This window comes from Nomascus leucogenys, chromosome 2 (assembly GCF_006542625.1).
Source record: "Nomascus leucogenys isolate Asia chromosome 2, Asia_NLE_v1, whole genome shotgun sequence".
NCBI lineage: Eukaryota > Metazoa > Chordata > Mammalia > Primates > Hylobatidae > Nomascus > Nomascus leucogenys.
This window is the reverse complement of record NC_044382.1, coordinates 52,848,544-52,876,088: the sequence shown is the minus strand read 5'-3', so window position 1 is coordinate 52,876,088 and position 27,545 is coordinate 52,848,544. Positions and strand designations below refer to the sequence as shown.

The 27,545-nt window shown below is 41.3% G+C and overlaps 1 protein-coding gene across 1 annotated transcript in view; it reads left to right on the top strand.

The window, feature by feature from the left end:
- The first annotated feature begins 213 nt into the window (after positions 1-213).
- The window catches only part of LRRC36 (leucine rich repeat containing 36), a 31,659-nt gene continuing 4,327 nt past the window's right edge, over positions 214-27,545 (top strand). Inside the window, 4 exon segments of the mRNA XM_012504688.2 lie at positions 214-237; positions 1,829-1,917; positions 23,476-23,621; positions 25,345-25,468. Of these exon segments, the coding sequence (XP_012360142.2) occupies positions 1,845-1,917; positions 23,476-23,621; positions 25,345-25,468 (343 nt within the window). The 5' untranslated portion in view covers positions 214-237; positions 1,829-1,844.

The following is a 27,545-nucleotide window of genomic DNA, read 5'->3' as shown; positions in this document are numbered from 1 at the left end:
ATTTGGAAAGTACAGAAAAAAACACAAGGGATAAAATAAGTAATTCATAATCCTACCATTCAGAAAGAAACATTCATTATATTCCGGTAAATATCCTTTTTTTTTTCTTTTTGAGACAGAGTCTTGCTCTGTCACCCAGGCTGGAGTGCAGTGGTGCGATCTTGGCTCACTACAACCTCTGCGTTCCGGGTTCAAGTGATTCTGCTGCCTCAACCTCCTGTGTAGCTGGGATTACAGGTGCACACCACTGCCTAGCTCACCATTTTTAATTTAACAAGATATCATGAACATATCCCCACAACATTATTCTTACATTATTCTCCAGAATAAGTCTTTTGTTTGTTTATTGTTTTTACCTTTACTACTAGAACATAAACTCCATGAGAACAAGGATCTTGTTGGTCTTGCTTATTACAGTATCCCTAGTTGCTAGAACCGTGTCTGGAATAGAGACGATGCTAAGAAATAATGTACTGAATGATGAATGAATGAAGTCAGTGCCTATTGGCCTGAGATCCTTCCCTTTCCCAGTGACTTTGCCTGTCTCTGCTCTGATCCATTATATGTTTTTTAGTGCAGCCTTCAGTGAACATTCTTAGTTTCCTATTTTTTCTTAGTTTCTTATTTTTTAAAATCAGATTTATTGAGATTACTTTGCATAGAACATTCACTCTTCTTTAGACAGAAATTGAATGCTTTTAAAACATTGTTTATATGTTTTATGGATTAATTTCTATTTTAAATGCAATGGATACCATTCACTACAAAATACAGAGATTAATTAATGTGTAACTGAATAAACTTTCTAATAAACAGATAAATTAATTCCATCATTTACCTGTTTATTTACCATATAATGATTGCAAAACTGGAGGCAAAATGTTACTCAAGTACCCTGTATTAACATTAATATCTTATAAGTTCTCTAACCTTGGGTGAAGTTTTTTTTTTTAAGTCTGTCTGAGTCCCAGTTCCCCCACCTATAAAATGGAGATGATGACCAGTAGGGGGCCTTTTATGATTACATGAAATGGTGATTATAAAGCATCTGATATATACAGCCTAGGCTTCGTGTACTTACTGTACTACCCAAGGTACCTACCTGCCTTTCTTGTCTGCTTTTCTAACTAATGGCTATAGTTGTCTCCTCTATAATTCTTGGCAGCAGAACCTTCCTTTCTGTGTCTTAACTATGAGTGTTTTAATTCAAAAGAAACTATCCTACCCCCTCAATCATTCAGATCTAAGTATGTGTCAAGAAAACAGAGTATCTAAGTTCTAAATCTTCTGGCTTTCACACTTTACAGGCTGAACTATAGTGCCCTTCTCTCACATTTCCAAGTATAAATATTACTTTTTCTTATAAAGTATGGCTTTAACTGAAATATTTGTGCAACTTTTTTTTTTTTTAGAGACAGAGTCTTGCTCTGTCACCCAAACTGGAGTACAGTGGCATGATCTCAGCTCACTGCAACCTCTGCCTCCTGGGTTCAAGCGATTCTCCTGCCTCAGCCTTCTGAGTAGCTAGGACTACAGGCACCCACCACCACATCTGGCTAATTTTTGTATTTTTAGTAGAGACAGGGTTTCGCCATGTTGGCCAGGCTGGTCTTGAACTCCTGACCTCAGGTGATCTGGCCACCTCGGGCTCCCAAAGTGCTTGGATTACAGGGGTGAGCCCGGCTGAAACGTAATTAAATTAATATGTTCTAGAGCATTTGAGAAAAATCTGATCACCATAAACTGTTTTCTAAATAGCATTTACTGGTGATCTCAGAAGCCTTTTTTTTTTTTTTTTGAGTTGTAAATAAATTATTCTATGTGACAGCTCTAGGGAGAAGACAATGAAAAACTGTGTAACAGGTGAGAGCTCTGCATCAAAAGTCAGTGCTAATGTTGACAGCAGGATTGAAATGGGTAAGTTTTCTCCCTGTGATTATAAAATGATTAAAACATCAGTTGACATGTCAGCTGCCATAGCCAATATTAGGTAAGATGAAGACACATAGTTGAGAAAGAACCGATTTGAAGCAAGCACAGGTTTACTGGCTGTGTTTTTCTTCCATCCTCTCACTGCTAGAAGGACCTTACAGAGCAGGCCTAACCCAGAGCCCATGAAAGCACAAGCTGTACTTGGAGAGTTCAATTTCATTTACATCAGTTTACATCATTAGTATACCCAGAAAATTACATCAGTGATTGATTTCATTAGAAACTGGCGACTCATCTGCATACATCCAGCTCACACCCTGGGCTTCCTGGGCTGCCCAACCAAGAACCTTTGCAGCTGCAGAATCTCTTGTGTTTGGGATATATTACTGGGGAATGTTTACTATATTCCTGTAAATACAGTTCATAAGCCAATATGGTTAAAGTGGTTATGCCAGGCTGGGCACGGTGGCTCACACCTGTAATCCCAGCACTTTGGGAGGCCGAGGCAGACACATCACCTGAGGTCGCGAGTTTAAGACCAGCCTGACCGACATGGAGAAACCCTGTCTCTACTAAAAATACAAAATTAGCCGGGCGTGGTGGCGCATGCCTGTAATCCCATCTACTCGGGAGGCTGAGGCAGGAGAATCACTTGAACCTGGGAGGTGGAGGTTGTGGAGAGCCGAGATCGTGCCATTGCACTCCAGCCTGGGCAACAAAAGTGAAACTCCATCTTAAAAAAATAAATAAATAAAAAATTAATAAGGTGATTATGCCACGTTAATGGTCATGTCACAGGCCCGGAGAAAGCTTTCCACCAGAGAAGTTACATCCAGTGAATCCTTGTGGATTAGCTTGGCACTGTCAGATAAATCAAGTGACCTTTTACTTGAGAAAATGTTCTTCGGTGTCAGTGCCTCTTCCCTTGGAAGAATCTAGTGAATTATACACAAATTCTAAACATCAATTCCTAAAAGCCAAGCAATAACTTTAGTAGACTGACTCTACACTGTAGTTCAGACATTAAGGGTTTTCAGTTTATAACATGTATTTTATTTTCTTGATTTCTTATCATTTATTGACAAATCATTTTTAGAGTAGTTTGTGGTAAAATAAGACACGGGCCAGGCACGGTGGCTCACACCTGTAATCCCAGCACTTTGGGAGGCTGAGATGGGCAGATCACCTGAGGCCAGGAATTCAACACCTGCCTGGCCAACATGGCAAAACCCCATCGCTACTAAAAATACAAAAATTAGCCACACGTGGTGGCGCATGCTTGCAATCCCAGCTACTTGAGTGGCTGAGGCATGAGAATTGCTTGAACCCGGGAAGCGGAGGTTGCAGTGAGCCCAGATCGTGCCACTGCACTCTAGCCTGGGCGACAGAGTGAGACTCTGTCTCAAAAAACAAACGAACAAAAAGACATAATGAGGTGTGACTTTAATGTTCATTTCTTGGATGTCCCAGTACATATAAATATTGGGAGTATGGATTACTTTATTTCATTTTAAGTAGCATTTTTAATATTTTTAAATTGATACAATTTTATTGTAATAATTTTGGAAAAGACTGAAAAGCATGAAAAACAACAGTTTGGTCCTAGTTAATGCTTTGGTATACAGCCTTCCTTGGTATACCACCTTTGGTATACAGCCTAGTCTTTTTTCTAGGTACCGGCATTTAAGTATCCATTTCCAGACGGAGAAAAATACATTGAAGCATAATTTGACAACTTCTTTTTGTATAAGCTGAATTAGACTTCATTTATGCCACATTACTTCATTAACACAATTAAAAAGTCTGAAAGTGCACTTTCTCTTCTAAGAACAAACTGCTTTGCTAGAGGGCCCATTTCTAAAGGTTCTTAGAAGCTCCAGCTGTTTCCTGGATTTTTTTTTAATATAAAATTTATTTTGCTACTTTGAAACGTTAAGGAGCTTTGTTTTCCACCGAAAATTGTGTTTGTGCTGGATTCCCTGGGGAGTGTTGCCAGTAAGCACTGTTGGTAATCCAATATGATCAAAGTGGTTATGCCGCGTTAATGGCCATGCCACGGGCTAGGAGAAAACTTTCTGGAGAACATCTCTCACTAGCTCAGTTGTTCACAATGGTGTTTTCCCACCAATCATTGCGAATGGGCAGTGAACCTCCACTGTCTTGGATCCTCCTCTTATTCTCCTAACCACATAATTATTGACTCTTTGAAAGGTTCCTCCCTCTCTCTTCCCATATCCCCGAAATAGGCGTACCTAGGCTGTATCTTTGGGCTCTCCTGTTTTTTTCTCTTTGCCCCTATTGATCTCATCTATTTTACAGCCTTATTTGTGAATAAATAAATGTCTTATTTATTTATTTATTTTTTGAGGCAGGGTCTCATTCTGTTGCCCAGGCTGGAGTGCAGTGGTGCAACCACTGCAGAGTGCTCACTGCAACCTCTACTTCCTGGGCTCAAGCCATCCTCCCACTTCAGCCTCCTGAGTAGCTGGGACTACAGGTGTGTGCTACCATGCACAGCTAAGTTTTGTATTTTTTTGTAGAGAGGGGGTTTTGCCATTTTGCCATGTTGCCCAGGCTGGTCTTGAACTCCTGAGCTCAAGCAATTTGCCCCTCTCAGCCTCCCAAAGTGCTAGGATTACAGGCGTGAGCCACTGTGCCCAGCCTGTTTTATTTATTTATATTTATTTTATATTCTTTCCTCATATCCTAAATATATTGGTCTAGCTTTGACAACCTGCACTGGTCTCTCTCTGCACCAGGCCCGTATTTCTGTTGACCAACTTGTAGTATACACTTGGAATCACCACTGTTTAACAGCCTCTCAAGCTATACATGTCCAAAATAACCCCCAAAACAAACAAATGAGCCCCTCTCCCCCAACCCTAAACAGCTCCTAGGGTTTCATCAGTATTACCACAGCTTTCCCATTACCCTGGCCCAGAATCATGTTGGGGTTTGATGCTGCTGCTACTCTGAGCTGAATGTTCATGCCCTGTAGTATGATCCACAATTGACGAGCCTTCCTTTCCATTTCTTTTTTTTGTTTTTTTTTTGTGTTCTGTTCTGTTTTGTTTTGTTTTGTTTTTTTGAGACATAGTCTCACTGTGTTACCCAGGCTGGAGTACAGTGGCCGGATCTCGGCTCACTGCAACCTTCGCCTCCCAAGTCCAAGCAATTCTCATGCCTCAGCCTTTGGAATAGCTGGGATTACAGGCGCGCACCACCATGCCCAGCTAATTTTTGTATTTTTAGTGGAGACGGGGTTTCACCATGTTGATCAGGCTGGTCTTGAACTCCTGGCCTCAAGTGACCCGCGTTCCTCAGCCTCCGAAAGTGCTGGGATTATAGCACATCCAGCCCCTTTCCATTTCTTGATAGTCTCTTACCAGGCATGGTTAATTATCTCAGTTAATCCTCACAACAACCTTGAAGGTGGTTCTACAGGTGAGGAAACTGAGACCCAAAGAGGGGAAATAACTTGCCCTAGTTATACAGTAAGTGGCAGAGCTAGGAGGCAAACTCTGGTCCATCTGTCATCAAAGTCCTCTTAACCATTACATGATACTGCTTCACAGTCTCTTACTCCTTCAATTCATTTTGTACTTTGCTGCCAGATTAATTCTCTTAAAACACAGCTGTAATAATTTATTATGCTTGCCTGCTCAAAAACTTCTCTGGCTCCCACTCCCCTACTAAATTAAGTCTAAACTCCTTTACTTGGCATATAAGACTCCCCTAAGCTCTATCTGTGATTTGTCTCTTCAGCCTAAGCTGAAATCTTATCTCCTGTTTGTCAACTACAATGTCCAATACTCAATCAAACCACTCCTTCCTCCCCAAATAGTCCTTCCTTTCTCCCTCCTCTGTCCCTAAACTAATGCTGTCCCCCTGCTTGTAATGCTTTACTCAAATCTTACCCTTCTTTATGACCCAGACCAAAGCCCATCCATTTTAGTGAAACTTTTTTTGTTTGTTTGTTTTTGAGACAGAGTCTCACTCAGTTGCTCAGGCTGGAGTGCAGTGGCGCCATCTCAGCTTATTGCAACTTCCACCTCCCGGGTACTCACCTGCCCGAGTACCCGTGCACCACCACGCCTGGTTAATTTTTGTGTTTTTAGTAGAGATAGGGTTTTACCATGTTGGCCAGGCTGGTCTGGAACCCCTAACCTCAAGTGATCCACCCACCTGGGCCTCCCAAAGTGCTGAGATTACAGATGTGAAACACTATACCTGGCCAATAATCTGATTTTTAAAACATATTTTATTTTTTAGAACAGTTTTAGATTCACAGCAAAATTTATCAGGCAGTAGAGTTCCCATATATCCTACCTGCACACATGCACAGCCTCCCCAACTATGGACATCCTGCCCCAGAGTGGTACATTTGTTACAATCGGATAAACCTGCACTGACACATCATTATAACCCAAAGTTCATAGTTTACATTAGGTTTGGTTCTTGGTGTTGTACATTCTATGGGCTTGATGAATGTATAACGACATGTATCTACCATTGTAGTATCATACAAAAATAGCCTCACTGCCCCACGAATTCTCTGTGCTTACCTATTTATTCCTTCATCCTCTCTAATCCCTGTCAACCACTGATCTTTATACTGTCTCCATAGTATTGCCTTTTCCAGAGTGTCATATAGTTGGAATCATTCAGTATGTAGCCTTTCAGATTGGCTTCTTTCACTTAGCAATATACACTTAAATTTCCTCCATGCCTTTTCATGGCTTGACAGCTCATTTCTTCTTAGTGCTGAATAATATTTTATTGTCTGGATGTACCACAGTTTATTTATCCACTCACCCACTGAAAGACATCTTGGTTGCTTCCAAGTTCTGGCAATTATGACTAGAACTGTTATAAACAACCTTGTGCAGGTTTTTGTGTGGGCATAAGTTTTCAACTCATTTGAGTAATTACCAAAGAACATGATTGCTGGATCATATAACAGTATGTTGAGCTTTGTAAGAAACTGCCAAATTGTTCCAATATAATCTTTTTAAGATTTTTTTTATATACTGAGTTTAGTTTCTTATAGTTTCTCAAACTGGACTCCTGTTCTCAGAGTTTATTACAACCTTGAGTTTGAGAAACACTGATGTGGCTGGTGACATGCTACAGAAGCCCAGTGTGTGCTGGGGGCAGTGGAGAAAGGTTTTATGGCAGATATGGAAACAAAGCCATCAGACCTTACAGGCTGGAGAGCAATGGGATGGCCTGAAAAGAGGAGCAGCACATTTTGATTGGTGGGGTTGGTGTGAATTACTGTCTGGAAGTGATAAGGAGGATGGTAGGTCATGAAGAAAGCCATGTGTCGGTGTGGTTTGGGTGGAAGGTTTATGTTGGGTAGAAGGTCAGGTCCTGGAAAACAGTGAATGCCTTACTAAGAACAATTTACATTTATCCTATAGGTACTAGTTGAAACGACCTAACTCACTCTTTTTGCCAGTTCTATTTGCCCTTAAATAGAGTCTTGCCAAAAATATACTGATCTAATATCTTATTCTAAAATAACAAGGAAAAATCCACCACAGCCACCCTCAGTGGCTCATTCCTGTGTCTAGCAGATGTGTCAGGGTCTTCTTTATAACTCATTGAAATCTATCCCACTTCAACATGTTGATCCATTTCATCTCTTGGTTTAGCCATGATGGAGTTTTGGCTGAATAAAAATCAGCTTGGAATAGCAGAGACTTCTCAAAATAGTCACTTAAACAAGATAGAAGTTCATTTATCTCTCTTATAGAAATCCAGATGTTGACAATCTACGGCTGTCATGGGGAGAGTTCTAAGGGAGGAATAATGAATATGGGGGAGAGGCAGTTAGCAATCTCAGTCAGTGGAAATGACAGCAATTCAGCAAAGAAGTGCATATCTACTGGGCAAATCCTGTGTTGGGGGTAGGTAGACAAGGACATGATTAAAATAGTGTCACATCTTCACATACTCCCATTTTGGAGAGATTTATTACAGCTAATTAGGTCACAAGTCAGGCTTCACTGTGAGACAAGAGCTCCACTGTGGCAGAGATATAGAGGGATGGAGGAGAGGCGGTTACAGTTAGTACTCATTGCAGGCCTGGGAAAAGGCTGCACAAAACAACACTTTAGTTGGGCATTAAAATAGAGTTCAGTGGGCATAGTTGAGGGGAAAAGGTATTCAATGTAGAGGGAAAAGCAGCAGCAAAGACAGGTGATGAGGAAATTGACTCATCTTGTGGCTGGAGATGCGGCCAAGTTGCAAAGGCCCTCTTTACTAATTATGTTCATTTTCTTCTCTTGAAAATAGGTAATAATAAGGATCTCTTAGAAGTGAGGCATGCTTAAATGTGTGATTTTGAGAGATAACTCAAGCTAGATTTAGTTAGTGGGAGGTAATGAGGACCTGTCGTCGGAGGCCAATGGTAAAATAAATGCAGATGAGGAAACACAGATTGATTAAGTCCTGGAGGATATGAAAATAAAGCCTGGATACAAAACATGAAGTATTTTTACCTGCAGTGTTTTGCTATATAGTTCAAACTTCAGAAGCATGGAATTTCTGAATAAAAGACACAACTATTATTTAAAGGGTGAAAAATACAAGGTTACTAAGATTACACGGAGTCTGTTCATGATGGGAAAACACCTCACCAATTTCCTTTAATAATTATCATATCTGCAATAGTTGTTACATATTAATACTTTAAATGTCAGGGATTGTGTTGTTTTTATTGGTAATTAGCAATGGAAAAGAAATGGTTTTGGAGAGTAGTGAAAGACAAGTTATTTCTGCTCTTATATTTTTATCTCAGTGGAATCTGGGGTACAATATGTTTATTTGAGATTAACACTGAGAGGAAGGGGAGGAAAGAGGGTTAAGCAGAGAGAAAGAGCTCTAGAGTAAGAACTTTCCTTCAGAATGTCCCTTACTAGGCTGAAATGCCTGGGCCTTTGTACCCCTGCCTAGCTCTGTCATGGGGAGTAAACTGTCCTTGGAAAAGAATGGCATCAGGAGATGGTTCTTGATAGCTAAGACAGACTCCGAATGAAGAGCAAACGGCTGAAGTGCCCTCCAGCAGCTAGGCAGCAAGTCCTTCCTTGAAGGGGATCTGGCCAGATCTCAGCCTCCCATTGATTGCAGGGTGTTTGTACAAACATGTGAAGTGGAGCCTCATCCAGCTGGGATTACTGGTAGTAGAAGTAGCTATTAGTTACTTGCCCCTGTATCTGTATGATGAAGCCATTTCTGTGTTATTACAAATAGAAAACAATTTTCAAACAAATTGTCGTGTCGCATTGATTATATGGATGTTCAAACCTGGGCTGGACAACAGGTTATAATTACATTTGCTTTTGGAATTAAGGGCTGGATATATTTTGTATCTGAAGAAAAAGAATAAAATAAACTGAAGTATAAGACAAGAAAAAAATAATCTCAGAATACAAATTGCTTCATTTTCTTGATTGTTGTATATGACATACTTAGTCATAATAGTGGCAGAGCAAGGCATCAGGTTTTTTTTTTTCAAGAGTGATCCTGTATCTTGGATATGACACAAAAAACAACCAAAGGACTTCATAAAAATTAAAATCTTTTGTGTTTTAAAGAACACTATCAAAGTGGAAAGACAAACCACAAAATAGGAGAAAATGTTTGCAGACTGCATATCTGACAAGGATCTAATTAACGTTCATTCTGTATTTTTAAAAACCGGAATGTAGTGGCATGCCCAGGCTGCAGTACAGTGGCACAGTCACAGCTCACTGAAACCTCAAACTCCTGGGCTTAAGTGATATTCCTGCCTCCTGAGTAGCAGGGACTACAGGTATGTCACCACTAATTTTTTTTTTGCACCCAGCTATTTTATTTTTTGTGGAGATAAGGTCTTGCTATGTTGCCCAGGCTGGTCTTGAACTCTTGGCCTGAAGTGACACTCCCACCTCGGCCTCTTAAAGTGCTGGGATTACAGGCATGAGCTAACGTACTCAACCCATTCTACGTAAAGAACTCTTAACAACTTAATAACAAAAAGACAAAAACAACCCATAAAAAAAATGTGGGCAGAGAATTTGAATAGACATTTCTCCAAAGAAGATATGCAGCTGGCCAAAAGCACATGAAAGATGCTCAACATCACTATTCATCTGGGAAATGCAAAGCAAAACTACAAGGAGATACCACTTCACATCCACTAGGCTGACTAGAATCAAAAGGACAGATAATAAGCAATGGCTGGGAGGGTGGGAGGAAGGGGAGGAGCAGAAAAGATAACTACTGAATACTGGGCTTAATATCCAGTGATGAAGTAACATGTATAAAAAATAAAATAGTTTTTACAATGAAAAAAATTGCTATAAAAAAAAGCAACGTCAAGGATGTGCAGAAATTGGAGCCCTCATGCATCGCTGGTAGGAAAGTAAAATTGTGCAACTGTTTTGGAAAACAGTCTGGCAGTTCCTCAAAAAGTTAAACATAGAGTTAAATTTGATCCAGCAATTCCACTCCTAGATATATATACCTAAGAGAAATGGAAACCTATGTTCATACAAAAACTTGTCCAGGAATGAAAGCAGCATTATTCATAATAGCCATTGACTGAAGAATGAATAAACAAAATATGATGTATCCATATTCAGGCATTAAAAAGGAATGAAGTACTAACACATGCTATAACATGTATTTTGAAAACATCAGGCTAAGTGAAAGAAGCCAGACAAAAAGGTCATATATTGTATGATTCCATTTACATAAAATTTGCAGAATAGGCCACTGCATAGAGACAGAAAGTATATTGTTGGCTGCCAGAGGATGGAAGGGAGGGAAAAATTAGGATTGACAGCTATGGGGTTTATTTTGGGGGTGATGAAATATTCTAGAATTAGATAGTGGTGATAGTTGTACAACTTTGTGAATATACTAAAAAACACTGAATTGTACACCATAAAAGGATGAATTGTATGATATATGAATTATATCTCAATTAAAATAAAGCTTCTCCCACAGTCATAGAGTGATTCTGTAGAACTTGGTAATTTAGATTTCAGATGAGTAAGAGTCAAATAACAAGTTTGTATCTTAAGTGATTGGGTGATATTAATGCCAATAACAAGATTGGGGGAGGCACCAGCAGCAGAAGTAGGCCTGGAAGTGAAGATAATGAGTTTGATTAGAAAATACTGATTTTTGGCTGGGCGTGGTGGCTCACTCCTGTAATCCCAACAATTTGGGAGGCCAAGGTGGGTGGATCATTTGAGCTCAGGAGTTCGAGACCAGCCTGACCAACATGGTGAAACCCCGTCTTTACTAAAAATACAAAAAAATTAGCTGGGCGTGGTGGTGCATGCCTGTAGTCCCAGCTACTCAGGAGGCTGAGGCGGAAGAATTGCTTGAACCCGGGAGGCGGAGGTTGCAGTGAGCCGAGATTGCGCCATTGCACTCCAGAGCCTGGGCAACAGAGCAAGACTCTGTCTCAAAAAAAAAAAAAAAAAGAAAATATTGACTTTTTAGTTGTGTGCGGGTACTCATTGGGGGGGCTGTTCAGGAAATTTAGGTCTGGACATCAGAAGAGAGACCAGAGTTAAGAGATTTAGATTTAGAGTCACTCAGATGTAAGTGATAGCTAAAACCCAGGAGAACTATGAGAGCGCTCAGCAAGAAGTTCAGGCAGTAGGGGATTTGAACCAGGACATAGGTTGAAAGAAAAGGAACCTGTGAATCTGGAAAAGAGCATATGTGCTGTGGGAGGAAAAGCAGGATGGAGCAGGGTCTTGAACACCTGCGAAGTCTTGTTCCACAGGATAAGAGTAAGAGGAGGCCAGAACCCAAAGTCACAGCCTATTAACCATTCTCATTCACACAAAAGCTGTGTTACAACTAGCAGTTTCTGCTTCACTTTATTTCTTCTGTAGTGCTACTGCAGTGGGAACAGAGGACAAAAAGGTTGATAGCTCATGTCACTTGCAGAAAAGTAGTTCTGTCGAGTCCAGTGGTTGGAAGAGCATCTTGTGTTTAAGTAGGACATTTCAGTCCCAGAAGGCAATTCAGAAATAGAAAGCATCTTAGAGCCCCAAATGGATGGAGGGGCTGGTTCTTAAGAGGCTGGCTTTATTCACTGTCTACTCTCAGTTGCACTGGCTTGTAGTGGCTTCCTGTTGCCAGAACCAGTAGATGAAAGTGAGCATAAGAGCACATTGTTTGACAAAGGCCCAAGTTCTTGATACTATCTTCTTACATAATCCTGCTGGAAAAAAGTTCCTTAAACAAAAGCAAAACTCTTATTTTCATTCAAGTCCCCCCAGAAGACTCCAAATCCCAGAATTATACATTAATAAATGTATTGATCAAGAGTGGAAAAACGTTTGTACAAATATGACAACCTAATAGAATTATTCTTTCTTTCTTGTCATTCTTGTCTCACTCCTGTCACTCAGGCTGGAGTGCAGTGGCACAATCTTGGTTCATTGCAGTCTCGACTTCCCAAGTTCAGGGTTCCTCCCACCTCAGCCTCCCAAATAGCTGGGACTCATGCCACTACTCCTGGCTTATTTTTGTATTTTCAATAGAGATAGGGGTCTCGCTATGTTGCCCAGGCTGATGTTGAACTCCTGGGCTCATGTGATCCACCCGCCTGGGCCTCCCAAAGTGTTGGGATTACAGGCACGAGCCACTGTGCCTCGCCTGTGATAGAATTGCTGACAGGCTCTTCTTGATAACAGTTTCCAAAGTGGCCAGAACTAGGCTACAGTTTTTGTTATTTTTACTTTTTATTTTTAAAATAATTTTTCTAATCACAGTAAAAATATTGGTAAAAAATAAAATTATAAAACAGGAAAAAAAGTTAAAATTTGTCACTTTTTTGTGAATATATGTATTAAACTAACATCAAAATTTGAAAGGTGAACTGCAAAATACTAATGAGATTTTGTTTCTCTTTTCTTTTGGAAATGGAGTCTCGCTCTGTCACCCAGGCTGGAGTGCAATGGCATAATCTCAGCTCACAGCAACCTCTGCCTCCTGGGTTCAAGCGATTCTCCTGCCTCTTGAGTAGCTGGGATTACAGGCGCCCACGCCTGGCTAATTTTTGTATTTTTAGTAGAGACGGGGTTTCACCATGTTGGCCATGCTGGTCTCGAACTCCTGACCTCAGGTGATCCTCCCACCTCGGCCTCCCAAAGTGCTGAAATTATAGGTATGAGCCACCATGCCTGTCCCTAACAGTATTTTTTAATGAAAATGGAACACTATTTCCTTTACTTTCTAAAAATTATTTTTCTTTCACTATAAAACAAATCTTACCAGGCCTGGTGGCTCACGCATGTAATCCCAACACTTTAGGAAGCCAAGGCTGGTAGATTGCTTGAGCCCAGGAGTTCTAAACCAGCCTGGGCAACATACGGATACCCTGTTTCTATTAAAACTTTTTAATGTAAAAATTAAAAAAAAAATCTCACCCAAAATAACATACAGAGTGTTCTAATACGTTTGGTTTTTTTTTTTTTTTTTCTTCCCAAGAAAGAGTCTTGCTCTGTCGCCCAGACTGGAGTGCTGTGGCGCAATCTCAGCTCACTGCAACCTCTACCTCCTGGGTTCAAGCAGCTCTCCTGCCTCAGCCTACCAAGCAGCTGGGATTACAGGTGTGCACCATCATGCCCAGCTAATTTTTGTATTTTTAGTAGAGACGGGATTTCACCAGGTTGGCCAGGCTGGTCTCAAACTCCTGACCTCATGATCCACCCACCTCAGCCTCCCAAAGTGCTGGGACTACAAATGTGAGTCACCGCACCTGGCCAGAAGTTTGAATATATATACAGAGCCTAAAGTACTACTAATAAATATATTTAAGCTCATGGTGAATATTTCCAGCCCTATCACTAATTTAATCAATAATTTTACAAGGATTTTATAAATAGTAGGGGATGATACTTCCACATTCTCTGTGTGGTAACCAAAAAACAAGATAAAACAAGAATCTCTCTAATAGCATTAGTTACAATTGAATAAAACAAAATAAACTGTAAAAAATACGTTGGGAGACCTAAGGATTTAGCATTCTTCTCCATGAAATAGGTCCTGACTGGTTTCTCTCTCTTTTTTTTTTTTTTTGTTTTTTTTTTGTTTTTTGTTTTATTGAGATAGAGTCTCACTGTGTCACCCAGGCTGGAGTGCAGTGGCACAATCGCAGCTCACTGCAACCTCCACCTCCCTGGTTCAAGCGATTCTCCTGCCTTAGTCTCCTGAGTAGCTGGGATTATAGGCGTGCGCCACCACGCCCGGCCTGGCTAATTTTTGTATTTTTAGTAGAGACGGGGTTTCACCATGTTGGTCAGGCTGGTCTTGAACTCCTAACCTCAAGTGATCTGCCCGCCTCAGCCTCCCAAAGTGCTGGGATTACAGGCGTGAGCCACCATGCCCAGCTTAGTTTTCTCTTTTTACAAAAGAGAGAAAGCAAGGCAGAAAAAGGCTGGTTTGAAATGGTCAATCAGTGCTGACTGCTGATTAGTACCCTGGAGATGTGTAATGCCAGGAGTCTATTCCCAGCATCACCCCCTGTAGTTGGAGATTATTGAATTGGTATCAAAGTTAATTATTTATTCGCTTAGGAAATGTGCAAAATATTTGCCTTCCACTCAGTTTCTGTTGAGCACTTCATAAATTCTGAAGCTATTTCATATCCATTATCCTGTTTTAACCTGGCTCAACCCTAAGAGATAGGCAGTTTAGATTTTATCATCTCTGTTTTCCAAATGAAGTGAGAGATGTAGAGAGGTTAAGTGATTTGCCCAAATTCATGTGGTCTCCAAGTGGTGGCACCAGAACTAGCACTCAGTCTTGTGACTTTCCTTTTAGTATCTTTCCATTAGACTTCCAGCCTTTGAAGTCTGGTCGTTGAGTGCTTCATTGTTTGCTTTTTCTTTTAACACAGACTCAAAGGACTTTTTATTCCCTTCCCCAACTGGGAAATAAAGGATTCCCTAAGTACTTCTGCAACTCAGGGCAATGATACACCTGATCAGAAATTAGACACCTTCCCACTGGGGACATAGGTAATGTATTCACTCTCCTGCTGATCTGTTGACTAGTCAATGATTAATATTGATAATTCAGTGGGCCCTCAATTATTTATGAAGGTCTCAGAGGACTTGTTTGATGAAGGCATTTTAGACCCTTTTAAAGGAAAGGGCAGGACAGAATGCAGAGTACCTTCTCCATTAATTTCAATCTCCCATTTCCCTCTCTCTCACACTAACCTGTTATCTAATGTCATATATTTATACATATAACTTTAGCATATCTATGACAGGCATTTTGGTCCTCAAACAAGAATGCAACTGTTACAGTTTTTGGCTGGTTTTAAATTTTCTCCCCTCTATCCAATATCTCCATCTCCTATTGCCTTGCTTCTTACATTTTCTACCTACACCCTTTAATACTGAGTCTTACATTTTAGGTATGACTTTCCCAAAGCTGCCTCTGCAGTATAACAGAAAAAGTAAAGTTTAAGGGGTAAAGATGGCGTGGAAGTTGTGGGCAATGGGAAGATAGAGATCATGCAAGATAGTGGAGGAGTGAAAAATAGGGTTTTAGTGAAAAAATTGGTGACAGAAGGGATGCAACCATTATGTAAGACTTGTTTGTGTGAGTGAATATGATACAAGGAGCAGAACTGACTACTTTATATTCACCTTCTCCCTTTCTTTGATACATTTATGAGCAATAAAATTGTAGAAAATAGCCAGGAGGAGAAAGAAAAGCAGCAAAGGCTCTGATTAATCCATAATTTGGATAATCAAGACTGAATTAGTAAAAAGTTAGTACTATTCTTTTCAGTTTGGGTAGAGACTACCTTCATCTTTTAAAAAGATAAGCATTTAATCAGTTTCTTTGTTTTTGGAGATTCTACTTGGATGACTTAGAAATGATCTCAGTTACCATTTTTTAAAACCATATTGACTTAAGGAAATGGAGACAAAGAGTATTGCAATCTCCAGTTAAATAGCACTTCTTAGATAAAAAAGCAAACAAAAACACTTGTCTGAAATTACTTCTTGAAGTGAAAAAAAAGGAAATGGAATAGTTTGCTGTATCTTTTTAGTTTAAGAAATAAGGAAGTGGGATTTCTTTCTCTCCATGACTACCAAAAAGACACTGAATACTTTAAGATAATTTTTTAAAAAGGAAACCCTAGATGGCTTTCTGTTTTGCTTCAGTCCTTGCCTAGTTATGCCTCAGATTAATTTTCATCCTATTAAAACCCCCTTAGCTATGGTGGTTGGTAGCTTTACCAGCTGGTAAAATAAGCATGAGAGTCCTTTAAACGAAAAAGCAAAGTTGGAAAGTGGCCCTCATCTACCTTCTATGAGCTATCTAAGGCAGAGAAAGTACAGTCATTGTTTGCTATGTCCTTTACCTGCTAAGGATATTCAAGCAACTCTGGAATCTCCTTGTATTGTGACTGTTTTAAAATAGACTTAAACTGGACCTTTGCTTAAAGGTCTGTTTCCCTTAAAGTATAGTCTTTCCCATTAATAGCAAGGTATTCTGAACCCCTGGTCTAATAAGCTTACATCTGAATGCACATGGACTTCCTTCTACCTAAACTTTCGAACTTTTTTTAGACACAGGAAGTAGCAAGAAGGGAGATGCCAAGTGACAATCACCAGGAAGATGGTAAATATTTTGCTCACTGAGTATTTTTCCCCCACACTAATCAGAGAAGTCTGGATGTGATGGGATTTGGGAGATTAAGATGTCTCAATATGGGGGCCCTATTTAGTCAACTAATTTCTGCTTTTGTGAGGGACTGTCCTGGATGATTAGTAACCTGTGAGACTTTTCTGCTTAAAGAGTGCATATTCTGACCTCCTTTGTTCTTGTTTTTTTTTGCATTGACTGACTATTCTTTTTCTTACCTTTCTTGCCTTCTTTTGTATTTATTATTTTTTTATTCATCCATTTGTTTCTCTCTACTAGTTTATAAGTTATATACATTTTCTATACTTTTAGTATTATTCCCCAAATGATAATATGTATCCCTAACTTACATAATTTTTTTTTTTTTTTGAGACGGAGTCTTGCTCTGTTGCCCAGGCTGGAGTGCAGTGGCGCAGTCTCGGCTCACTGCAAGCTCCGCCTCCCAGGTTCACGCCATTCTCCTGCCTCAGCCTCTCCGAGTAGCTGGGACTACAGGTGCCCCCCACCACGCCTGGCTAATTTTTTTTTTTGTATTTTTAGTAGAGATGGAGTTTCACCATGTTAGCCAGGATGGTCTTGATCTCCTGACCTCGTGATCCTCCTGCCTCGGCCTCCCAAAGTGCTGGGATTACAGGCGTGAGCCACCACGCCCGGCCCATAATTTTTAAATTGTTAATACCTTAAGTCTTCTTTTGGATAATTCAAAAACCTTACAGTACTTTATTTCATTTATCTTTCCTGACTTATATGTTGTTATTATGAATTTTAATTCTCTATATTTTTAAAGACTTCACAAGATATTATTTTTTATATAGTCAGTGTAGATTTAAGTCTATCCATTTATTTACTACTGTTTGCTCACTTCCTTTTTCTTCCCAGGCTTCCCTTCTGATATCATTTTCCTTTGCCTTACAGTGATACATACTTTAATGTAGGTCTATTACTGATTAGCTCTTTCAGCTTTTCTTTGTGTGATAATGCCTCTATTTCACTATCACTCTTGAAGGGTATTTTAGATGGGTATAGATTTCTAGGCAGTTCGTTCTCTCTCTCTCTTCCCACTTCCTTTTTTATTTTTTTTATTTTTGAGACAGGGTCTCAATCTGTTGCCCAGGCTGGAGTAGAGTACAGTGGCACAATCAGAGCTCATAATAACCTCAAACTTCTGGGCTCAAGCAATCCTCCCACCTCAGCCTCCCAAGTAGTTAGGACTACCACCACACCTGGCTAATTAAAAAAATTTTTTTTCGGACCAGGCGCAGTGGCTCATGCCTGTAATCCCAGCATTTTGGGAGGCCGAGGCAGGTGGATCACCTGAGGTCAGGAGTTTGAGACCAGCGTGGCCTACATGGTGAAACTCCATCTCTACAAAAAATACAAAAATTAGCAGGGCATGGTGGTACATGCCTATAATCTCAGCACTTTGGGAGGCCGAGGTGGGTGGATCACTTGAGGTCAGGAGTTGGAGATCAGCCTGGCCAACATGGTGAAACCCCATCTCTACTAAAACTACAAAAGCTAGCTGGGCATGGTGGCATGTGCCTGTAATCCCAGTTACTCGGGAGGCTGAGGCACGAGAATCGCTTCCCCCTGGGAAGCGGAGGTTGCAGTGAGCTGAGATTGCGCCACTGCACTCCAGCCTGGGCGACAGAGTGAGACCCTGTCTCAAAAAAAAAAAAAAAAAAAAAAAGAAAAAGAAAGAAAGAAACAGAATTTGTCTCCAGAATGTTATAGATTCTTTACTGTTTACACAAAAGTCCCACATTTTATTGGTGGTGGTGGTGGTGTTCCGTCCTTTCATCACTTTATGCTACCATTGATCAGAATTATAAACCACCTCTTCCTGAGAGGTGTTTCTGGCAGACAGAGAGTATGTTCAGTGAACAGAGGTACTCCCAGCTAGGCCACAAAGAATTCTTATCATGTTTAGTTTTTTTACCTTGGTGGTGTTCAGAGTTCAGACACTACTCGCCTCGTCAGTCCACAGTCTGATCCCCAGAGAAGATGACTAGAGAAGAGTACCAAGTATCTTTTTTGGACAATAAGTCTTCAGGTTCTTCTCCAGAAAAGGAATTGATACCAAAACCTGATACTTTTCATCTTACCCATGATGCCTCATTGAGTAAATGCCTGGATGTGGGTGATTCTAGCCAGATCCATCCCTATCAGTTACCTTCAGATGTTGGTCTGGAAAATTATGACAGTTGTTATTCTCAAACTCTATCCCTGCATGGAAGTCTTGGTAAAAGGCCTCAGAGAAGCAAGAACTATCAAGAGTATAGCATAAAGCCTTCAAATGACATAAAGGCCACCGCTTCACATTCCTGTGGAGACTTACTAACTTCTCTGTCAAACCCTGACTCCAGCACTGGAAGGCTTTTGAAGCTTAGTTCAGGTAACAGCTTCCTGTCAGTTTACAGGTCTTCTTCATAGGCATGAAGATAGAAGATATAGCTGAAAATTTTGGAATTAACCCTTCTGAAATTGTATTAGCATTTCTTAAGTTGTATTTTAGGGTCACCAGTGGTCCTTGGAACCTCCAGAAATCTGTAGGGTATGAGTTTAACATGATATATATATATTAGGGAAAATTTGTAGGAAAGTGAGCATCGCAGCTACTTGCTATTTTAGTTAAGCAGCATCCCAGGACATCTAGTCTTTACTCACAGTCACTTCTGTTCTGAGTTACTTTCAGAAGAAGTTAGTTTCAGGCTAGGCATGGTGGCTCATGCCTGTAATCCCAGCACTTTGGGAGGCTGAGCCGGGCGGATCACGAGGTCAGGAGTTCGACACCAGCCTGGCCAACATGGTGAAACCCCGTCTCTACCAAAAATACACACACACACACACACACACACACACACACACACACAAAATAGCTGAGCATGGTGGCATGCGCCTGTAATCCCAGCCACTCAGGAGGCTGAGAGGCAGGAGAATTGCTTGAACCTGGGAGACAGAGGTTGCAGTAAGCCAAGATCGGGCCACTGCACTCCATGGGCAACAGAGCAAGACTCCGTCTTGAAAACAAAAACAGAAGTTAGTTTCAGAGTTAGTGACAGAGATCACTCTTCTGTTATTTATTTATTCAACCAAACTCATTGAACACACAGTGTCCCAGACACTGTCCTACCTCTGGAGATAAAGTAGCAAACAAAATAAAGTTCCATGTATATTTTACCATAATAAGACAGTTCCTACTTTCATAGAGCTTACATTCTCATGGGGTAAGACACATGATAAACATTTTAGCATGTAAATATATGTCAGGTTATGGTAAATGCTGTGAAAAAATTATATAAGGGCATAGAGTGTGATAAGGAGGAGGCGATGCTTTAGATAGAATGGTCCAGAAAGCTTCTCTGATGAGGCATCATAAAAGTAGAGACTTGAATGAAGTGGGATTGTAAGCCATGTGGGTCTGTGAGGAGAACTTTCTAGACAGTGGAAATGAATACAAAAGTCCTGAGGCTAGAACATACTTTTCATGTACAAGGAACCTCAGGGAGGCCAGTGCGGCCTCAGCAGAGAAAGTAGAGTGTATAGATGAAGTAAGAAAGATGCCAGACTTTTTTCTGGGTGAGATCAGAAGGAGTTGGAGAGTTTGTAGCAAGGGAGTGATGTGATCTCACTTAAGAATTACTGTGGATGTTGGGTTGAGAATAGACTATGGGGAGCAGGGTAGAAATTTTTTTAAAATGCTTTGGAGAGATTGGAATCAGCGTAACAGATGATGATGGCTTGGGCTAGACAGATAGCGGTGGAGGTGGTGAGAAGTAGTCAGATTCTGAATATGTTCTGAAGATGACACTCCATGGTTTGCTGATGGATCCAGGATGAAGTGTGGGAGAAAGAGGGTCAACGGTGATTCTGTGGTTTTGAGTCTGAATAACTAGAAGAACAGAGCTTTCATTTACTAACATGGAAAAGAATGGGAGATACAGATTTTAAGATAAATATCAAGAGTTGGGTTTTGGACATCTTAAGTTTCAGATGCCTTATTAAAACTTTCCAGAGATGCCAATTTGGTAATTGGACATACTAGTCCAGAGTTTAGGGAAGAAGGTATGGCTGGAAATATAAATTTGGAGATTATAAGTGTACGGGTGACAGTAAAACTCTGAGACTGGATGAAATCTCACAGAAAGAGTGAATATAGATAGAAAAGAGATCTGAGGACCGGTCCTGAGCCCTCCAACAATTAGAAGTGATAAAGAGAAACCATCATGGAGAGTGAGAAAGCAGCAGCCAGTAAGATAGAGGGGAAAAAGCCAAGAGGAAGTGATATCCTGGAAGCCAAGTGAAGAATGTGTTTCAAGAAGGAGGGAGTGATCAATGCTAGGTCAAATGCTTCTTCTGATAGGGAGGGAGGGAGCCTGGGACTGAAAAGCGATTATGGTATTTGGCAATGAAGAAGACATTAGTGAACAGCTTCAGGGGATGCATGAGAATGAAAGCCTCACTGAGGTGAATTCAAGAAAAAAGTTGGAAGCAAGGCGGTAAAGTTACTGAATATAGACAACCCTTGTATTAGTCTGTTCTCACACTGCTAATAAAGACATACCCAAGACAGGGTAATTTATAAAGGAAAGAGGTTTAATTGACTCACAGTTCCACATGGCTGGGGAAGCCTCACAATCATGGCGGAAGGTGAATGAGGAGCAAAGTCACGTCTTAAATGGTGGCAGGCAAGAGAGCTTGTGTAGGGGAACTCCCCTTTATAAAACCATCAGATCTCGTGAGACTTACTATCACTGACAACAGCATGGGAAAGACCCGCCCCCATGATTCAGTTACTTCCCACCAGGTCCCTCCCATGTCATGTGGCAATTATGGGAGCTACAATTCAAGATGAGATTTGGGTGGGGACACAGCCAACCCATATCAGCCCCTTCAAGGAGTTTTGCAGTAAAGGGAAACAGAGAAATGGAACTAGCTGGAGAGGGGATGGGGTCAAGGAGATCCTGGTAGAAGTGATCTAGTAGACGGAAAACTGATGATGCCAGGGAGAAAAGGGACCGTTACAAGAAAATGGAATCCAGTCCACCAGTGGAGAGGCTGGTTTTAAATAAAAGCACAGATAGTGGCCGGGCGCAGTGGCTCACGCCTGTAATCCCAGCACTTTGGGAGGCCAAGGCGGGTGGATCACAAGGTCAGGAGATTGAGACCATCCTGGCTAACACGGTGAAACCCTGTCTCTACTAAAAATGCAAAAAATTAGCCGGGCGTGGTAGCGGGCCCCTGTAGTCCCAGCTACTTGGGAGGCTGAGGCAGGAGAATGGCATGAACCCGGGAGGCGGAGCTTGCAGTGAGCCAAGATTGCGCCACTGCACTCCAGCCTGGGTGACAGAGCGAGACTCCGTCTCAAAAAAAAAAAAAAAAAAAGCACAGATAGTTCATCTATTGTAATAAGAAGGAAGGCAGAGAATTTATTAATACAGATACAGGAGAGTTGGTAGATTTGATGGTGTGATCATGTAGATGTTTTCTTTGATTGCCTCTCAGGGAAATAAAGGAGGTTGGCACCTGGCAGTAAGGAAGGAAGAGAAGGTGTTGGAAGTTTGAAGAGAGATGTGAAATATTTGTCTCAGAGAATAGAAGAGTAAATTGGCCAGAGTATTATATTAGGAGAGGCCGGGCACAGTGGCTCACACCTGTAATCCCAGCACTTTGGGAGGCCAAGGCCAGTGGATCACTTGAGGCCAGAAGTTCAAGACCAGCATGGCCAAGATGGTGAAACCCCATCTCTACTAAAAATACAAAAATTAGCTGGGCATGGTGGGTAGACCCAGCTACTTGGGAGGCTGGGGCAGGAGAATATCTTGAATTCAGGAGGCGGAGGTTTCAGGGAGCCGAGATTGTGCCACTGCACTCCACCCTGGGCAACCGAGCGAGACTCTGTAAAAAAAAAAAAAAATCAGAAGAACTGGGCACCACTAAGGGCGCAGTTACAATAGTGATCATGAGTTTAAAGTGAGAAAGGTCAGAACAGATGCGTTTTTTCTCCAGTTATGTTCCCCTGCTCTGATGTAGGCTTGGAACACGTGGACGGTTGGATTTAACCAGAATTGGGGTTGTGTCAGAGAGTTGAGGGTGTATGCTAGGGAGTGGTTATTATGACCCTTGGACTACAGGCCAGGTATGGATAGAAGTGAGACATGAGGCAGGCCAGGCTCGGTGGCTCACGCCTGTAATCCCAGCACTTTGGGAGGCCGAGGCGGGCGATCACAAGGTCAGGAGTTTGAGACCAGCCTGGCCAACATGGTGAAAGCCCATCTCAACTAAAAATACAAAAATTAGCCAGGCGTGGTGGTATGCACCTGTAATCCCAGCTACTGGAGAGGCTGAGGCAGGAGAGCTGCTTGAACCTGGGAGGTGGAGTTTGCAGTGAGTCGAGATCACACCACGGCACTCCAGCCTGGGCAATAGAGCAAGACTCCGTCTCGGAAAACAAACAAGCAAACGAAAAAAAAAAACTAGAAACTTAAAAGTTGTTTGGGGTTAAAAAAACTTTTAAAAAAATGTCTAAAGGGACATAGAGAAGAAGAAATCCTAACAGTTATTTTCCTTCTTATGTTGACCTATTGCTCCCATTTTGTAGGAAATTATCCCCAGGGCCACTAATCAATGACTAAGGAATTATGCACTCACAAGGGGCTGCTGTTGTTTCTCCATAGAGTATGTAGGATATACTTTCTTGTCCTCTTAAAAACACCTCTTTCTGCCACTTACTAAATTCTGGTAAAAAGGAGATAATAGATTAGCCTATTTGATCCAGAGAGCTGGTAGTTACTGACTAGGAATGCTGTGCTTTAGCTTTTAAGATTGGCCGGTGTGCCCATCCTGAATTTTTGGCAGGTCCTGCCCGAGATTTGCTTCCGTCTTTGGTAGTCCCAGTGCCTTCTCAGGCGAGGTGTTGCTCACATCCTGAAGACACGACGAAAGCCTTCTGCAGGAGGGAGCTTGAACTGAAGGAGGCTGCGCAGCTGGTCCCTAATGACATGGTATGCCCCTCTCATCTCCCTTTAGAAAAGGACAGAGCAGCAGGACTACAACATCTCTGTGCCTTAATGATCAGCATCACCATGAACACCTAACCAAAATATGGCAAAAGTCTGGGCACAGCAGGAATACAAAACTTGCTAGGACAGGGACAACTTGGAAGTTCTGCAAGGATGACTCCCTCATCCTAACCCTAATCCAAAAATTCTGAAGCCTTGAAATGAGAAGAAACAAACAAAAATTCCTAAAAACTCTAGAGTGGAAATGTTTAGGATAATGTTCTTGAAGGTTATGGTTTGATCCCAGCAAATGTATCTGGGATTGTCTTTCCTCCCTTCTAAGGGAGCTGAGAGCCCTGAACCAGGGGCTAGGGGCCATTCTAGAGCATCAGCCTGCTGGCTCTAGGAAAGGAAGAAGCAACTCATATCCCCATGCTTTGTTCCCTTTTCTCTTTTCTTTTCTTTTCTTTTCTTTTATTTTCTTTTCGTGAGGCAGAGTCTTGCTCTGCTACCCAGCCTCAAGTGCAGTGGCACGATCTCAGCTCACTGCAACCTCTGCCTCCCGGGTTCAAGCAATTCTCCCTGCCTCAGCCTCCCAAGTAGCTGGGATTACAGGTGCCCAGCAACATGCCCAGCTAATTTTTGTATTTGTAGTAGAGACAGGGTTTCGCCATGTTGGCCGAGGTGGTCTCAAACTCCTGACCTTAGGTGATCCACCCACCTTAGCCTCCCAAAGTGCTGGGATTACAGGCATGAGCCACTGCGCCTGGCCGCCTTTTTTCTTCTTTTTTTTTTTTTTTTTTTTTTGAGATGGAGTCTTGTTCTGTCGCCCAGGCTGAAGTGCAATGGTGCGATCTCGGCTCACTGCAAGCTCCGCCGCTTCCCAGGTTCAAGCGATTCTCCTGCCTCAGCTTCCCAAGTTGCTAGGACTACAGGCACATGCCACCATGCCCAGCTAATTTTTGTATTTTTAGTAGAGACAGGGTTTCACCATATTGGCCAAGATGGTCTCAATCTCTTGACTTCGTGATCCGCCTGCCTCAGCCTCCCAAAGTACTGAGATTACAGGCCTGAGCCACTGCACCCGGCCTTAGCCGCCTTAACATTAGAGGATTTTCAGACACCAAGTTCAGTTCTAGAAACTTTAGATAGATCACTAAGAATGCTGGCCATTTGTCAAAATGACAAATGTTTGTTCTGCAAGAGTAGTAGATAACTCATAAGAAAGATTGCTAGTCCATGTAATAAATTTGTTTACTGCATTTGAGCTGTATTTACCAACGAATTAAAATTCTAGTGAGAAAAGGATGAGTTTATCACTAAATAGAGGAAAAGATCTTTCAGTTCTCTAAACACACCTTAGCATGTCAGATTCTTTTTTTTTTTTTTCTCTTTGAGACAGATTCTTGCTCTGTCGCCCAAGCTGGAGTGCAATGGTGCTATCTCAGCTCACTTCAACCTCCGCCTCCCAGGTTCAAGCAATTCTCCTGTCTCAGCCTCCCGAGTAGCTGGGGTTACGGGTGCACACCACCATGCCTGGCTAATTTTTTGTATTTTAGTAGAGACAGGGTTTCATCGTGTTGCCCAGGCTGGTCTCGAACTCCTGAGCTCAGGCAAACCACCCGCCTCAGCCTCCCAAAGTGCTAGGATTACAGGCGTGAGCCACCGCACCCAGCCTAGAATGTCAGATTCTTAATGTATTTGTATTTTGTTTTCTAATCTAAAGGAAAGTTTGAAGCAAAAACTGGTCAGAGTGCTGCAGGAAAACCTCGTTTTGTCAGAAAAAATTCAACAGTTGGAGGAAGGTGCTGCCATCTCAATTGTGAGTGGGCAACAGTCACATACTTATGGTAAGTTGAGGAAAGCCATGATATATGGGGCCTCTCAAGACAACTGTTTGTTTATAGATGACCCATTTAGTAACCTTCATCATGCTAACTCACGTGGCTGCCTTTGGCCTACTTGGTCATCAGTTTTCCTGACAGTTAACAGAAACAATCATCTTGCCGCAGAGAATTGTAATGCAAGTGGCTTGAGTTACCAGATGAAGCTCTTGTCAGTGGAAAGCATGTACAAATGTTGTTACTATTGCCATTAATTTTGAGAATGACACATGCTTTTGTGATTATAACACCAAGAACATGTTCTTTATACAAAGTTTGGAAAATACAAGGAAAATATAACCCCATGATCCAGCAATAACTTCCATTAGTGTTTTTGGTATATTTTCTTCTACCTTGCCTCTCTGTATATTTTTTAACTCCAAATTTAAAATTGTGGCTGGGCAGGTGCAGTGGCTCACACCCGCAATCCCAGTACTTTGGGAGGACAAAGTGGGAGGACTGACTGAGTCCAGGAGTTTGAGACCAGTCTGGGAAACATAGTGAGAACCCGTCTCTACAAAAAGTAAGAAATTAGCCAGGCATAGTGGTGTGCACCTATAGAGCCAAAGAGGCTGAGGCAGAAGGATCACTTGAGCCCAGCAGTTCAAGGTTAGAGTAAACCTTGATCATGCCACTGCAATCCAGCCTGGGTGAAAGAGAGACCCTGTCTCAAGAAAAATAATAATAAAAATAGGCCGGGTGTAGTGGCTCATTCCTGTAATCCCAGCACTTTGGGAGGCCAATGTGGGTGGATCACTTGAGCTCAGGAGTTCAAGACCAGCCTGGCCAACATGGTGAAACCCTGTCTCTACTAAAAATACAAAAATTAGCTGGGCGTGGTGGCAAGTCCCTGTAGTCCCAGCTACTCGGGAGGCTGAGGTAGCAGAATTGCTTGAACCCAGGAGGCAGAGGTTGCAGTGAGCTGAGCACTCCAGCCTGGGCGACAGAGCAAGACTGCCTCTCAAAAAATAATAATAAAAAAACTGTGTCCTGGTTTTAAAAAATAATTTACATATAATTAGATGCACACATTTTAAGTTTGATCTCAATCAAAATACAGAACATTTCTAGAAAGTTTCTTCATATCTTTGTGTAGTCAGTTTCCCCTACTCTTGATCTCAAGTAATCACAGACCTGATTTCTACATCCTAATGTTATTAATTTCATGGTATAGGCATTTCTACAATATCACAAGAATATACCATATTTATCTATTTAGTCCTCTATATAGTTGTTTTTATAATGGTTATATAATATTTAGAATAAAATGATTTTAAATTGTTTCTAAACATTCAAAAGAAAGACCTGAAATGAAGGAAAAGACCCTAGAATCAAATACTTTTCTGAGATTAACCTTCTTTCCTTTTGATGGAGCTGAGAGTCCTAATATTTAATATTTATACTATTATAAATAATGCTGCTATAAATGTCTATGTACAGAAATCTTTGTGTACATTTCAGACTATTTTCCTAGGAGACAGTCCTAGAAGTAGAATTAGTGAGTCAAAGGATGGGATATTTTTGAGGCTTTTGTTACATAAATCACTCCCAAGAAAGTTGTTTCAGTTTACACCCACCTCATCAGTGTACTTGAATGCTCCTTTCACTCCCCTCTGCCAACACTGGGCATTTTTTCAAAATTTGCCATTGTGATAAGTGAAAAATAATATCCTATTTAAGTCTTGATTGTACTACTTTATTATCAGCATAGTTTAGGCCAGTATGTTAGATAAAGTTTGCCCTTGACAGACTAGCTCAGCACCCCTAAGCAAATTATGGGTACACGGATTTATACGAGGAACTTGATTTCAAAGTTCTGATGTGGAAGCACTGAATTTCCATTGTTAAATCTCAGCACTAAATAAATAAATAATTCTCAGCACTATCTGATACTCACAGGCCCGAATAATAAAGATATCAGTCTCCACTTACCTACTTTGAAATTAAAAGTAGGTATTTGTCCACTAGATACTTACTTTCATTCAGCCAGGAGGCCTAGTATAGTATTTTCGCTTACTGGTGATAAACAAGCTTTTGCAGCCTT